The sequence below is a fragment of the Astatotilapia calliptera genome, chromosome 6 (genome assembly GCF_964374335.1).
Source record: "Astatotilapia calliptera chromosome 6, fAstCal68.1, whole genome shotgun sequence".
Classification (NCBI taxonomy): domain Eukaryota; kingdom Metazoa; phylum Chordata; class Actinopteri; order Cichliformes; family Cichlidae; genus Astatotilapia; species Astatotilapia calliptera.
In genome coordinates, this window is record NC_137427.1 from 38,141,031 (window position 1) to 38,156,364 (window position 15,334).

The 15,334-nt window shown below is 39.9% G+C and overlaps 1 protein-coding gene across 2 annotated transcripts; it reads left to right on the top strand.

Annotated features, from left to right (window-relative positions):
- The first annotated feature begins 5,192 nt into the window (after positions 1–5,192).
- On the top strand, positions 5,193–8,594 carry LOC113024676 (rho-related GTP-binding protein RhoU-like). 2 transcript variants are annotated; one of them, XM_026171935.2, is made up of 4 exons: positions 5,260–5,764; positions 6,004–6,062; positions 6,208–6,237; positions 7,170–8,594. In XM_026171935.2, the coding sequence occupies exons 1-4, from the start codon at positions 5,494–5,496 to the stop codon at positions 7,659–7,661; spliced, it is 852 nt and encodes a 283-aa protein (XP_026027720.1). In that variant the 5' UTR covers positions 5,260–5,493; the 3' UTR covers positions 7,662–8,594. The 2 variants fall into 2 exon arrangements, with proteins under 2 accessions (XP_026027722.1, XP_026027720.1); XM_026171937.2 differs by lacking the exon at positions 6,208–6,237 and having other exon boundaries at positions 5,193–5,764.
- The last annotated feature ends 6,740 nt before the right edge of the window (positions 8,595–15,334 follow it).

Below are 15,334 nucleotides of genomic sequence, written 5' to 3' on the forward strand. Positions count from 1 at the left end.
AAATTGAATTGAACTGAAATGATTTGAAGATTCCACAATACACACTCTGTGTCAGGGCATAATTCTGATGAACTCTATGCACCCATGATAAAAATGTGGTAAGTTGTGCAGAAGTTTTAAAATATGGAAAATGAGGGAAATTTAAAAATATTATAATTCTTCAGAGAGTTGGTTATCACAGCCAATTAATTATTAAGCAGGTCCTTAATCAGGGATGTGATGAGAGCCCAAATGTTCAATTCAAAGTTGTTTTTTTATACTTGCACTGCAGCTGTAAACTAATCTTGACGCGCAAGAACACAGATATCCAATGCTGTCACAAGTATGAAAAGAAAGTCAAAAATAGAACTATTTTGGCTTTAAGCATAGTGTCTGGCAAACACTAGACAATAACCTGCTTTTCTGTAAAACCCTCAACGTTGCAAAACCTTTTTGGCCAGAAAAGAAAATGAACTACAAAAATTAGAAAACATATTTATTAGTAATATTTCAGATAACAATGCAACAACAGATATTATATACCTGAAACAAATTGTTGATGTCGTTGTCCCCAGGTCGTTGGTCCAGGTTTCTCTGGTTTTATATTTTTGATTATTCTTGGTTCCAGTGTCAACATTATTGTTGACATTTGGGCTTTCTGTTATGGTGCTATGGTTACTTTCAGGTTATCTGTGTATGTAGCTAACAAGAGGTTGTTTACCAGTTGGGTTTGTGTCATACTGCCTGTTACACAGCCAACCTTGACATAAATATCAACATGTTGCTTGAAAACTCAGAGCATTACCTTTGTACTACCCTCTTGGTTTTCATGCTGCAACTGTGCTGATTGATAGCAGATGGTCAGCAAGACATCTTCCCAACCTGTTAAGTCCAACCTTGAGTAACATGAGCTCTTGAATGGAAGTTGACCATGTCAACACTTCACCTGTCCATCAGCTAAAGCATGCAGCACAGGAAATGCCACAGATTTTCCAATCACAGTGAGTACCTAACTGTTTTTGAGTGGCCCAGCCAATGCCCAGGACACAGCTGAAGATGGTCATTGACAGATTTTTCATACCCAGTGAGATAAAGCTTGAAAAACAGGAAGAGTTGTCTAAATGGCTGAAATTCATGTATATAACTGAATTTTTTAGCAATTTCACCCTATTGGCCTTGTTTGACTGACCTGTGGTAAAGATGTATCCAAAAAAACCCTGACACAATAACTGCTGCAGCTTCCACAAAATGTTGGATCAACAGAGAGATTTCTGTAATTTTCAGTAATGCACATATAATATCATTGCAAGCAACTGTGTAATTGTTCTTTTTGTAAGTTTCTTTTTTTTACTGCTATGAAAAAGAGTATAAAAGAGTGTCTCAACATCTGCATGCACTTGCATTTTGAGTTAAATATAAACATGGTCATTGGATTTTTTTTGATCATCGTAAATGTGAAATGTAAATTCGACATCATAAGAGCCCCAGCAGAGATATTGTTCAATGTATTCTTTCTTCTTACTCTGCTTAATTTTATTAGTTAGTTTTATGATTAGCAAACATTTTGAAAAATGAATACATTAAGGGGTTTCTCAGTCAAAATTATTTTTATGCACAAGGCAGAAACTTTCTAAAATGTTATCAGATGATGGCTTTCTCGCTCATGTATGATCTATTTGAAACAATTTATCTTGGAAAAAAAATGATGGAGATGCGCAAAATGAGCTGCGCTGCCTCACCAGGAGAAACTGTTGAAAATTCATTAAAATGACACATTCGCACTCACTTTTTGTACCCTTAAAAGAAAGAAATGTCATCCCCCCCACTGCTGCCATCAGTTCCTCTGCTCTGCTGGAGGATTTTCCCATCCATAGCTAAGGGAGGTATGCTCCATTGTGCAGCTTCTAATGATGATTGTAATGATGGCTTGTCCATCTTTGATAAGAAACAGCACGCCCCTCATTAAAGGCCCTGGGGCCCTGGTTCTCATGGCTGCCGGTGCTTCCCCAGGAGTTGGACAGCAGGCGAAGGGGAGGCGAGACGACACCCGTGGCACACGCCTGTTGACCGTGCCACAAAGCAAAAGCGTGTGACACTCGCCCTACCCCCGCCGCTCCTATTGTCCTCCCCATGGGTCCCACAGACAAGACCAATCCTGTTACCCTCCCACCCCATGCCCCCACGCCCACATCCAACAACACACACTGCTGCCTAACACTCCCCTCCATCCTTTCTCCCTCTCCTTCATGATCAGTTTTACCAATCAGCTGATCGCTCCCTTTCTCACACACCCACCAGTGTTGCCTTCCTTCCCTTCTCTCCCCTCCCCTCCCCACCCTCCGCCCACCTCCTCCTTAACCTCCCCTCTTTCTCCATCAGCTGCTATGTAAGGTGGAAATCCATCATTATGTGTAAAGAAGGTGCTTGTGCATGCTGCTCAGCCATTACAATGCATACACACAAACACACATGCATGCAAACACTTATTTGGGGTGTGTTGGGTTGGGGCCTGATTGGTCCAGGAGGTTTTGGGTGGGGGACTTTAATTCACTGATTCAAATGCAGACAGTATTTCTTGGTGGTGTTGGTGGAGGAGGGTGTGGCAGGTGGGTGGGGTCTGTATTTTAGGGATGCTGGATAGTGGTCACGGACGTGGGATGGAGGAAAGAACAGGAGGAGGGAGGCACGGGGTGATGGGAGGGAGGATGAAGAGGAGGGGGAGCTGCAGCGGCTGCCGGGGTCAGGACTGTGTGTCCTGGGAAAGTTGGGTTCTCCATTTAAATCTGCACATGTTGTGGCCTTCTGGTGGCTGCGTGAATGTGCACGCTGACAGATGGCCCCGGCCCATAACTATAGAGTCCATGCACCCCGGTCCCCTGAGGGAGAGAGCGAGAGAGTGTGACAGATAGAGATAGAAAGAGAGAGCGAGAGAGAGAGAGGTTGCTAGAGAAGAAGAAGAAGAAGAAGAAGAGAATGTAGCGCTCAGCTGATCCCATCAAAAAGAGAGACAAGGGATCGAGGAAAGGCAGAGTAAGGGGAAAGAGGAGGGATGTTGCATGTGTGTGTGTGTGTGTGTGTGTTCATAAAGGGGGAGGGGTGGGCCCTTAATCCCAAACTCTAAATTGAGTTAATGTATTTGCTTGGTCTGCATACTCCAAAAGGAGGCCTGGGGTCCCCAAAGATTCTGATTAGGTGTCTAGTTTATCAGATGTTGGAGGGTGGGGAGGGTTTAGGGGAGACTGTTTGTACATGAGTAGAATAGCAGCTTTGTATGTTAGGTGTGTGTGTGATTGTGTCTCTGTGTTGATGAGATTTATGTGTTTGTGTGTGCGTTGCCAGCTTCAGACGCTGCCCCATGTCTCCATTCACTGAGCTGGTAGATCTCTGGTGCGTTCCTCTTTGTTAATCCTTTTAGGCAACAGTGTCCTTCGCTGGTTTAAGATGATTTCTTAGCAATGTTTCGTCTGCCTTCAGGACGACGAATTGTCTGACTTTGAAGACAAACGTTTTTAAAAGCATTAATATCATTTGCAGATGACAATTAAAAAAAAAAACGGTTTGGTGTAATGACTTGATCACAGTTTATAGGCTGCATTATGTTCAGAAATCCTCTGTAAGGGTAGAAAATGAAAACTTTTGCTTCCACACTTTTGTTGCCTACAATTATTCATATTTTTATGCAGATTATCAAACAAACACACAAATTAAAATAAGTTAAAAAAAATAGATTAAATAAAAGTAAATTGATGAAAATGGGCCTTTTTGGATTGAATTGTAAATAAACATGTGGCTTGATTGTTTTTATGAGTGTTTACCTTTTGGAGTCCGTCTGTCAATACGGCTCTGAAGCATTTTACATTTTGTGTCACAACTTCACAACTTTATATCAAACAGAAATAAGAACAACTGGAGGACGTCATCTTGATAGTCTCTAATAAATACCATCCTTCTGGTTCCACTTCCTCAGCTCATGCACAGAGTGGTTGGAAATCTCTTCTTATCCTGAGGTATTAAGTTCTTGGAGTTTGCTCTTCTTTTTGTATTTGTAGATAAAAACACAGCTTCTTTGAGAAACAAATAGGAAACAAAGGGTTTTCTTTGCATATAGAGAAAGACAGAAACACCTGATATTTCTGTGCTGGGAGAGAGATTGTAAAAAGACGTCCTCTGGACAAATACTTCAACAATGCCAATTGCCATTAAAGAAACGGGAACACTTCATGCAATGTGTCCCTAAGAAATATATTCTTGTTCTCACTCTGTGGGGTGCTGTTGCTGTTAAATGCATGGCAACACATTCTGCCTCCCACATTCTGCCTCCCACACATTTCTCCAGGAGACTGCTGTGCAGAAATCACACACTTCACACAAAGGTGCCGGCTGGGCTTAGTGAAGCAGTTTCTCACCTCGTCTGTGATGACAGAATAAATTAAGGTTAGTTTATTTCATTGGGTAGCTGTAATCCTAATATTTAAGATCAATCACAATCTGCAAGAATTAAAGTTCCCTGTTTGACTCCATAAAGGAGAAAAAAGTATTTGTTTTTAGATTATTATTACTGGTCCAGTGCTTCATACTTTTATCCAAATTAATTTGGAAACTAATCTCAAGGGTTTGACCTTAAAACACAAAACTTTCATGTTACTTTGATCACACACATCAGAGACAATTTCCCTTTTTAAATAAATGCTGAATTAGATAACTATGAACTATTTATGATATTTATGGTCACTGTGATTTTTACTGAGGGTGTTATAACAGCTTTCCCCCGTCACGATATGCAGCCGCCTCTCGCCACTTCTGATGTTTTCAGCCTTCCCTCTCTTTCTCTGCTGAAGCATTAGACCTGCAGTCTACAGCTTGTCTGAGTAATGATTTGCTACTGCTCCTTCAGTCTCCACAGCTGAAATGATTTAACCACCAGAGGGCATAGCAACGCTTCTTTCTCATTTTCACTAAGCAGCAGGTTGGCAGAAATGAACTGATGTCACAGTAACAGTGAGTCAGCATTTGTATTGATCTTTTGTTGCTATGTATGTTATTATGTCGGCTATTTCGTCAACATTAACATTTATTCAGCAGAGGAGTTTCATGGTGCTCCATCTGCGAAGATGATTTCTTTTTTTCTTTTTGTATATAGGAATGAAATCAAATCCGTATTTAACGGTAAACGTTTCTGGTAAGCTTAGCTGATTTCACTTGGAGAGCTCTGCAGCTTCAGATGGCGCTCAGCTCTGTAAGCCTCTTATAGGAGACACGACCACAGCAGATGCAGGGAGAATGCCAATCAGGAGCTCCTGCTGAGCAGAGAAACCCGACGGCTGTGCCACTGCCTGCTCCAAATATCTGACATGGTTAACACAAATCTCCGAAGTACCATTTAGCGTTTTAGATTTGCAGTAGAGAAGCCCAGTCAGAAGAAACAGTGTTCAGGAAAATGGAGCAAACGGGAAGCCTCCAACAAATCTGAACCGCCATAAAACTTCGGATCTTCTTCTGTGCAAAGGCAGAGCCATGCTCCCTCAGGATATTGGGAAGCAGAAGCCTCGCCTTGTGTCGGACCCGGTGTGCGCAGGGGACTGTCCCCCGGTCCCGCCTCTGCACCTGAAGAACCGGGACTTTCCGCTGAGCATGAAGCGCCTTCGTTCCGGCTCCGCGCCCGAGCGCAAGGTGCACTGCGTCCTGGTTGGAGACGGAGGGGTGGGCAAAACCAGCCTCATCGTGAGCTACACCACCAATGGATACCCAACAGAATATGTCCCCACAGCGTTTGACAACTTTACCGGTAAATCTTGATCGTTAGTGTAGCTGATCCAGCGAGACACACACACACACACACACACACACACACACACACACACACACACACACACACACACACACACACACACACTTCTTACATGCCTCAGTTAGTCGTTTATCCACATTTTCGGTCACAAGAAGCGTTTATTGCTGCAAAGCTTACTGAAGCTGTAAAGGATCATAGCTCAAAACATACTGTAAGCTGTCTTTTGATCTTCTTAGCGATGGTTGTGGTTGACGGAAAGCCGGTGAGGCTGCAGCTCTGTGACATGGCTGGACAGGTGAGCATCAGCTTTTCTTTTTAGTTTCTTATTTTAAAAAGCTAGCAATTGATATGATGAATTGGAGAGCTGGAGTTAAAATATTGATGTATGCAGTGTAAATTAAGTTTACTCCTCTCTTCCTTATAATGCGTTGCCATGATAGAAATGGGGGCTGGTTGATGGATCGATTAATGTAAGTCATCAGTGATCGATGAGTAGTTGTCAGTCATTGGATCCAAAATTAGCAGTGATTGTTTGTGCTGGCTGCCCCCTGCAGAGTACACAAGGATTTAAGTCCAGAGGTAAAAGCAAGTCCTGGACTTAAATCCTTTATCACCCCTTCAGTTTGAGTTGCCCACCAATCCCAAGTATGTCCCTGTAAGCCCCCAGTTTATGTCGCCCCCTGCAGGAATAAGTGAGTTTGTATTTCAGTAGTTTTTGTTTGTTTTTTTTGTTTTTTTGTGCTCCTTGTGCTCTATCGACTTTTTGAGGATTCTCTTATCTTCACCCTTTCTCTAATAGACTAATCAGTGATAGATTGGACAAAGATTTACACCCAGGTTGTTTTGTTCTTTATAAAATAAATAATAGGGTTGGGCTATCCAACTTATAACAAAACCCTTTTCCCCGCCTTATCACCGTAAATGATCTACAGATGAATGGCCCCATGAATGTAATCTTGTATGAGGAAGACCAATAGCAGTAACATCACCATAACAAAAGCTGCTGAAAACACTCATTAAAGAATCAAATTGGGAATTAGCCATGCTCGCAGCAGTACTTGTGCTCAGTTCTGATCAGTGTAAGTAAATAAACTATATTATTTATTTCTATATATTATACTTTATCTGTGTTTCTTTTATGAGTGAAAACCAGCAATCACAATATTTCTGTAACAGGGTTAGGGCACTTACAATATTATAAAAGAATAATTATTCCATAAGGAATATCTCCTCAGTGGAGTCAGCAGGCTTGGATCTGAGAGCCACAAATGAGGCGAGACAGATACGCCGCTGATGTTGATTTTTGTGGGAATAACTGACACAAACGCTGAATGAAGCCACCTGTCTGTCTGTAAAACAAATCCGCTTGATTATAATCTGGTTTGTCTTCATATTCACGCAGGGGAAGTTGGAGAGCCTCCGGCCCTTGTGCTACAAAAATGCTGATGTCTTCCTCCTCTGCTACAGCGTCGTCCGTCCCTGCTCTTTCCGTAACCTCACTACCAAATGGCTTCCTGAAATCCGTCAGCACTGTCCCAGCATGCCCGTGGTCCTGGTAGGCACCCAGCTGGACCTGAGAGAAGATGTTCAAGTACTGATCCACCTGGCACAGAACCAGCAGCAGCCAGTGTCCACAGAGGAGGGCCAGCGGCTTGCCCAGGAGCTTGGGGCAGTGAGTTTTGCAGAGTGCTCAGCACTGACTCAGAAAAACCTGAAGGACACTTTTGATTCAGCTATCTTAGCTAGCATCCAGTACACAGAGAGCAACAACGTCCAGCAGCAGAAGAGGCTAACGCTCAGGAAGAAGACCCCTGATAAGATCAAGAGCCTTTCAGAGACCTGGTGGAGGAAAATCAACTGCCTGATGGGAGAGCAGAGCTGTGAATTCAAATGAACACAGTTTGATTACAAACCTGAGTGATGTTGTCTTTTACAGAGCTGACCAGGTGACAGATAATGCCAGTAGAGGAGGCATTATCAACACAAAGAGCAACACAAGTTCCTGAAATAATTCAAATAGCAGTTAAAAACTCTCAAACTGACAGGAAAATTCTGCTAGAAAAATGTTAATAGATCCCCAACAATTGAATAAGTGCATGTTAGAGTACATAGAAAATGAGCTGCACAGCCAGTGTAAAGAGTCTTTGTCATTTATGAGGTATCTAGAGTATAAAGACAGATTTTAGTAAACTGCATTATGTAGTAGAAATGTAGTACCTGTAGTCTTGATGCATGTTCAATCATCCAGCTACGGAAAGATGTTTTTGTGCTGCGTTGATTTTTGACAATTTATTGAAGTGCAGCACTGCATTGCAGGAGCACTGCACTGGAATCCTGTTACTAAACCATCAACTACATAATTGCCATCAACAAAAGAAGGTGGTTGCAAGGAGAAATATTCAGCAGATCATTCAGTGTGCAAAAAGTTCCTAAAACACAACTAGGACTCGAAGATATTTAATAAAATAATGAAAGTAATGTTAATATGAAATGCACTTTGTAAACAATGAACAAATGATGCATGTAAGAATCATTTGTACTCTAAATCATTTTTCCTGACTTGTGAACTGAGAAATGAGCAGAATCTGAGGCTACATGTAGATTTGTGATTGTGGGTTCATATTTTAGCCCTGATTTCGTTAGCCTCACTCATCTAAAGGGTAAAAAAAAAGAAGTATTTGGTTTGTTTGTCACTTTTACACCCAAACATTATATACTCTTTGTTAGTTGTAGATTATTTATTGTGTGTTTATATTTATTGATTTGAATGCCATTCCTGATCATGAAATATGCTCAGAAGCCTTGAATAAAAGTTTATTACACCTGTGCAAGATCGTTTCTTTTAACAACAGAACAAAAGAAAGGTCACTTATAAAGGACTAGAAATCGTAGGACAAAACTTGAATGATTTGTTTGTGCACTTTTATCTTTCAACAGAAAGCTCAATATCAAATTAGAGCATTAATTGTTGATTGAATTAAGTGTTGCTGATTGCGTACTTAGCACTTTGGTCCACCTAAGCAACTCTACAAACTCTACAAAACCCGACTTGACAAGGTGAACCTACATGGATAAAAAGTATCTCTATCTTTAGAAGTTGGTTTTGAAAGCAGGCAGTCAGGGAGCAACTCCTAGTAAGCTGGTAAGCCAGCCTGTGGATTCATTGTGAACCTGGTGGAGTCTCCCCCACTGGCAGCCTCCTCTAATAGAAGCAGACAGGACCACCTGGACTGGATTAGACCAGTTTATTTAAGTTTATTTAGCCTGTGTCTCTTCACATGAAGGCGCGCCTCTCTCACACCTCAAGAAGCAGAAAAAGCAGATTGGTACACTTTCATTGGTTTAGCAAAATCTCATGTGCAAACTGTAAGTAAGAAAAACATTTACAGCACTTTACACACACAGACTGCTCAGCACACACACAATATGCATTTTGTACTTTCATTTTCAGGAGTTTTAACCCACTTTTAACAAAACTCTAAAACTGACGGTCAGTCAAAGTTTACTATTGTAAATGTTAAATATATGCGTGCACACATATGTGTAAATATACAGCTATAGTTCATAAAAATAATTAATCCAGTGATCAGAAATGTTGGAACTACGGGAAAGAAAATGAAAGAAAAAATATACTTTATTAGAAAATTGTAGCATGTAACCAGAAGACTAAAAAGCTCAAATTAATACAATTCTATTAAAAGTTTATTGTCAATGTTTTTAATCATTAGATAAAATAAAAGTAAATTTTTAGCATATGCTACCTAGATGTTTATTCGACTAGTTTATTGCCTTCTTTTTATTTCATTTACACCACTCGGCAGCATGCTGACCAGAAGTTTAACAGGTAGCCTGACCTGACCTGGCCTAAATTCCACAGCACAGAGGCACAAACAGCTTGGGAGATTTTACAGGCAGGTGTTGTGATTCGCTCTCTGGAAATCTGGGTGCTAATGCTCATCCCCTCAGGATTTCTCTGAAGAACATATTGTCCTGATTCAGCAGACTGTATGAGACCTACCCATAATCTATTTGAAAATTTAAACAACTTCCTGTTTCAGTTAGAAGAAGAAGAAGAAGAAGAAGAAGCCTTTCAGAAATATCAAGTTTAGGTTTAAAAAATAATCCTGATTGAAAACTTTGCTAACTTTTTCAGGCTGTGATATTTATTAGGGGAAACACAACGTTGGACAATGTTTGGCACCAGAGCAAACATGTTAATAACAAGATGCTAAAATATGTACGCATGTCATGAACTGGACCCCAAACGCAGACTCACGGAGACAGACTGAACTCAAAAAACACCTTTATTGCTGAACACCAAAAATACAAACTAACTAAACTGGGAATACACACAAACTAAATGAGCAAGCAGGCAGACAGAGACGGAACGAGACACACATAAGGTGCTGGGGAAACATGGAAAAACGTGATAGAAGAGGCAAACAGGGAATGAAACGCAAAGAGAGGAACATGGCAGCAGAGCAGGGAAGAAGACACAAGGACAGACCCATAAACACTGAACACACCGAGAGGGACACAGAGGACAAAGACACAAGGGGAACCTAATAGACAAGAACTAAATGGGGAGACAATTAAAAATATTGAATAAACTCGTGACTAACAAAATGAACGTAAACTATAATACAAAACAACATCAAAACACAAGAACTCAAAGCACTGGGTCAAATGACCCTGGACATTGACAATGAATGCGTTTTGTTTGAAAAGTCTGAGACTGGAACCAGCACACTTTAGAAATAATGATAAAAGGCAGCCCTGAAGAAGATATGCTTTTCGAAGTCAAGCCCAGTATCTAAAATCACACCCAAGTTTCAGGTGCTCAAGCAGTTTTAGTGTCAGTAGCATTAACAAGAAGTGAATCTGGTGCTTTGAAACCTTGGAATTTGCTGAAATAATCTCTGTTTTGTCTTCCTTTACCTGTAAAACAGAAGATTGTTGTTGCAAATACTTATAAAAATTATGAAAATGCATTTCAAAATCCTTTTATTTTGATTAGACGTTATTCTGACGTCATCTATAGATTATAGAGGATGTCAGGATGGTTGGAGGCCAGCAGATGAAGAGACTCTACTGAACAGGTGTCAGAGTAATTGGATGTTCTTCACTAAAGTTTAGTTGAGTGAGTAAAAGGGGGACGACATCTTGTGCCAAAGGCCAAGAGTTACACACTGACCAGAGAATGAAGCAACAAACTGCAGAGCCTTCAGTTCAGGCCCCTCTTCTGTGGAACCAGCTCCCAGTTTGGATTCAGGAGACAGACCGTTCTCCTGCAGCCAGTTAGGGCTCGATCAGGTGACCCTGAATTCTCTCTTAGTTACACTGCTTAGAGCTGGGTTTGCATCACTGCTACTTCTGCTGCCTCCTCGCAGGGACTCACCAGCAAAAAAGGAGGTTTCAGAGAATTTAGAGCAAACATGTTTAGATTGATGATATAATTGAAGCACGATCAGTTATATTGTAGCCTCTAGTCTGATCATTTTAAATGTGCTCTAATAATAATTTGGCTCAACTTTAACAACTTCATATTTTGTCTTCCAGTTTAAACTCCATCAATAGTGTAAAAATTCACGATATACTTTTAAAACCAACTGGTAACTGATCTGCTGTTTACTGATGTACTGTTTACTTACACCGAACTTCTATGAACACAGACACAGAGAAGTAGTGTCTCTGCAGGTCAAGATTCCTCTTTCATTTGTACAAAGTGTAATTAGCTGCTGCATTAATGGCTGCCTTTAAAGCATGAACCTCTCACATTGCAAACACACATTGTTGACGTGTTGCTGGAGACACAGTGAAGTGAACTCACACACAGATGGAGAGCGGTAATCCTCATATCCTGTGAAAGCAAAGGAGATGATGTCTCCAGGATAAAAGCAGTTTGTATAAGTAGAAGTTTGAACTCTAGATCCACCTGCGTCATAAAATTCCTAACATGTTTCTGAAAATACTGTCAGTGTGTGTTCATCACTTCCTGTAACGGTCTGAGTTGTAAGCTTGTAAACTAATAAACTAATGGAGAAGACCTTCATTACACTGAGACAACGCGTTTTGGGCTGAAGATGGCACCAGAGCTCACTAACCTGAATCTCCTCTTTCAACTGGCCACTCTACAATTTGTTCGTTCTTTGAATTCTGTATCACAGCAATAAAAACACAACTTTAAAGAAGATACTTCCATGACAGTTAACACTAAACTGCCATATGTTTCTGGGAAATAAAATAGAATCCTACTGAAAATTTTCTAAAATGAGCTTTATGGTCATGGTGATGAGTTACATTCATCGCAGGTCGGGAACTCCCAAAGAAACACACAGCAGATCCAGGCTGTGTTCACACTCTGAGATGTTTGTTTACTGTGCAGTGCAGAGGCCTCCTCCACAGAGGCTTGATGTTTTGATCTGTGAAGTAATAAAGCGACACAACTACTGCAGAACAAATATTAAAAGGTTAAACTTGAGGTACAGTATAGAGTTTAAGAACAGTTCTCCTGTGTAAAGAGCTGCTCACCTTCTAGTACTGCTGACATTAGTGGTGGAAAATACAACACTTTCATCCTGGTATCTCTCACGCTGACTTCGGTTAAAGTTGGAGTTAGTAGAGTCTGGCTGGGTTGAAGCGAATTGTACAGCAGCGTAATGAATCTCATCCATCTGATGGACACATGGGTCTTGTTGACACTTGAAAGCTCCAGTGAGTAGCATTGTTAATTAAGTGGAGGTGAATAATATGGGTGAACAAAGTGTCCATAGATACAGTTGTTGTAATCAGCCTGTGTGATGAGTTTGAGCCGATGGGTGACACAGCATGACTCACCTGTGCTCTGTTGTCTTGCCTCTCTGCAGCCTCTGATTGTTGTTTCAGTGACCTTCTGAGTAGATAATAAAATACATGTTAAACAAAAAACAGGATAGATTCATGTTTTAAGCATGCGAATGTCCAATGACATAAGACTGGACAGTACGAAGAAGAGGAATGATTAAAGCTAACAGAAACTTTATACAACATTATTGTTGCAGTTTAAATTATTAAACCTACCTTATGTACAAAAAAGTGAAGTTGTGAGGATAAACTGTAACGTAAATATACCAGATAAGGTCAGGATAAACATTCAAAAGAAGTCAACATTAGATATGAGGCCATGTTTCATCTGTATGCAGCTCTCGCAGAATCTTAAAATTCTAGCCAGCTTCTCACGTAAAAGCTTTTTGCTCACAAATATTCTGTAGTTTCCTTGCTGATGGTGTTTTTCTTACATTGTGCTAAAGATTTTCAAAAGGAGTTAAATCAATGCACTGATATGGTCACTCATATCTTTTAGGCTAGAGTCTTTAACAAACTTTTGGCTAATATGTTTTTGTAGCAAGTACACTGATCATGTTCTCATAATCTGTCCTAATTTATCAGTTTCACGATATGTACTAGGATTTTTAAACTTGTGAATGATACTGCCAACTAAGCGTCAGTGGACTTTAAATTTCTCTGGATGAGAAATCAAATAAGAAACATCCCACCTACTTCAGAGCAAGAGAAAGAGTAGTGTGACGACCAGAGCAGTAGCAGCGACTGAGAGAGTGATGGGGAAGTTTCCGATTAAAATATACATTTGAAAATATACATGTGTATACATTATCACTCTCACTGCACTTTATGTACATTAAAAATAAAATAAAATAAAATAAAATAAAATCTATATTTTCATGCATAACCATTTGCCCATAGTATAGCTTATCTTATAAGTATATTTTAAAAACGTGTGTCTATGATTTTAATTTTTTCAAATTGTTACTTGTCTGTATTCAGTTTGAACCTGGACCATTAACACAACATGAGTCATACAAAACACATAGAACCAAAGTTACATTTTAAATCTACACCTAAGTTATTCAAAGTGATGGGAAGGCAAAATTCAAACTTTTGTATAATCAGCTAACATTTCACAGCTTGATCACTGACACACATTCTTAAGAGTTTCATATGTGATGAATGATGAACTTATGGATGTTCACAGAATAAAAAGCAAGAGTTCATGTTATCTTAAAGTCATCATATGTAAAATTTTGGTAAACTGCATTTTTTTTAGAACTTAGCTGATAGCTGGACTTAATAAATACACTCGTCTAACCTCCTAAATGTTGTGATTTCAAAGTTTGGATGGGTGAAACTGTACAATATACAAAACATGATCCTCAACTCAGATAGCTACTTAGTTTTGAAAGTGAGACTATAACTGTAATAAATGTTGTAAAGAGGAAGTGATCTTAAGGTATTTCTTCATTTTCAACTCACTGTTGGCATTTTAACAGTTTCATTCCAGGACAGCTGAAAATGCTGCAAATGTGTGCTACGTAAGGGAACACTATAATCAAGTTTATACTGTTTAATGCTGGTAAATACCATTATAAGATCAAGCTAATGATTTGTTTTATCATTTTACTTCTGCATGTCCAGCTGTAGTGCAGCTCACAGGCAGCTTGCCATGTCAGGTCTTGTGTTTGGAGATCTATTCAGCTGCTGAAGCTTGGCAGAGTTAGTGTAATGAAGTATTACATTGTTAAGTATAGTCCTTTAACTAATGAAGGACATATGATAGGTTTATTAATTCCAACAGTTTATTTCAAGCTGAAAATTAAAAACGTGTTGGACGCTGTCGCCCTCTGCAGCAGGGATGTGGAACTAAAATGTGTGTGTTAAAAAATGAGTTTCCATCTTCAAAGCTAGACAGATAGCTTATACTATGAATTTTTCTGGTGAGCCATAACATTCTTAGTTCTTGCCAGACGACCTTGACTGCAGCTGTAATGCTGAACAGAGTTGCAGTACAAATCTGCCCTGCATGCTCTGCAAACTCCACTCCGAATCACTTTATCGTCAAATCCATCTCTCCTTCTTGATCTGAAAGTATAAGCATTTGTTGCATTTTGAAAATCCATGAATAATAATTCTCTGGACTGTCAACAAATTGCAAAGTAACTACATTAAAATGTTCTTCTGCAAAATATATTTTGTGATGTTTTGGACACCTTGACTTTGGGATGACAGCTCTCTTTAGGGATAAAATTGTGGCTGAGGTAATCTGGTGGCATTTGTTTTATCTATGAATTCATCTTTTTCTTTTTTTAATTCCAGCTTTGCCTTTACCAGGAACCACTCCTGCATTCATCGTCCTGTCACAGTGCTTACGTGCTCTCTTGTGGAAACTAAGTGGATCAACTTTGACTGAAATTTCCCCTGAATATCTTCAGAGCTTCAGAACATATTCAGATGTCTGCTGGTGCTCTAAATTGCTGCCACTGAGCTCAATTTTACTAGAGCTGTCTGCTTCATCATCAGCTGCAGCCTCAGCAGTATTAACCCTGATTCTTTTGTCCCCGTGATAGAACAGAGAAAACCGACTCATAGTGTGTTAAAACATTTATATTTCTTTTTATTCAGTCATCTTCCGGAAGAGAGAGACCCCTGCACAGACCAAACGCCAGTTGCAGGATCTCTAACATTAGAATCATAAACTGTGCCTCATATAGGTTTTATTTTGGTACTTTACAA

Coding starts and splice junctions, on each gene's coding strand:
- LOC113024676 (XM_026171935.2), top strand. CDS start 5,494: ATGCTCCCTCAGGATATTGGGAAGCAGAAGCCTCGCCTTGTGTCGGAC. Junction 5,765..6,003: donor AGCGTTTGACAACTTTACCG/GTAAATCTTGAT, acceptor TGATCTTCTTAG/CGATGGTTGTGGTTGACGGA. Junction 6,063..6,207: donor TCTGTGACATGGCTGGACAG/GTGAGCATCAGC, acceptor TTGCCATGATAG/AAATGGGGGCTGGTTGATGG.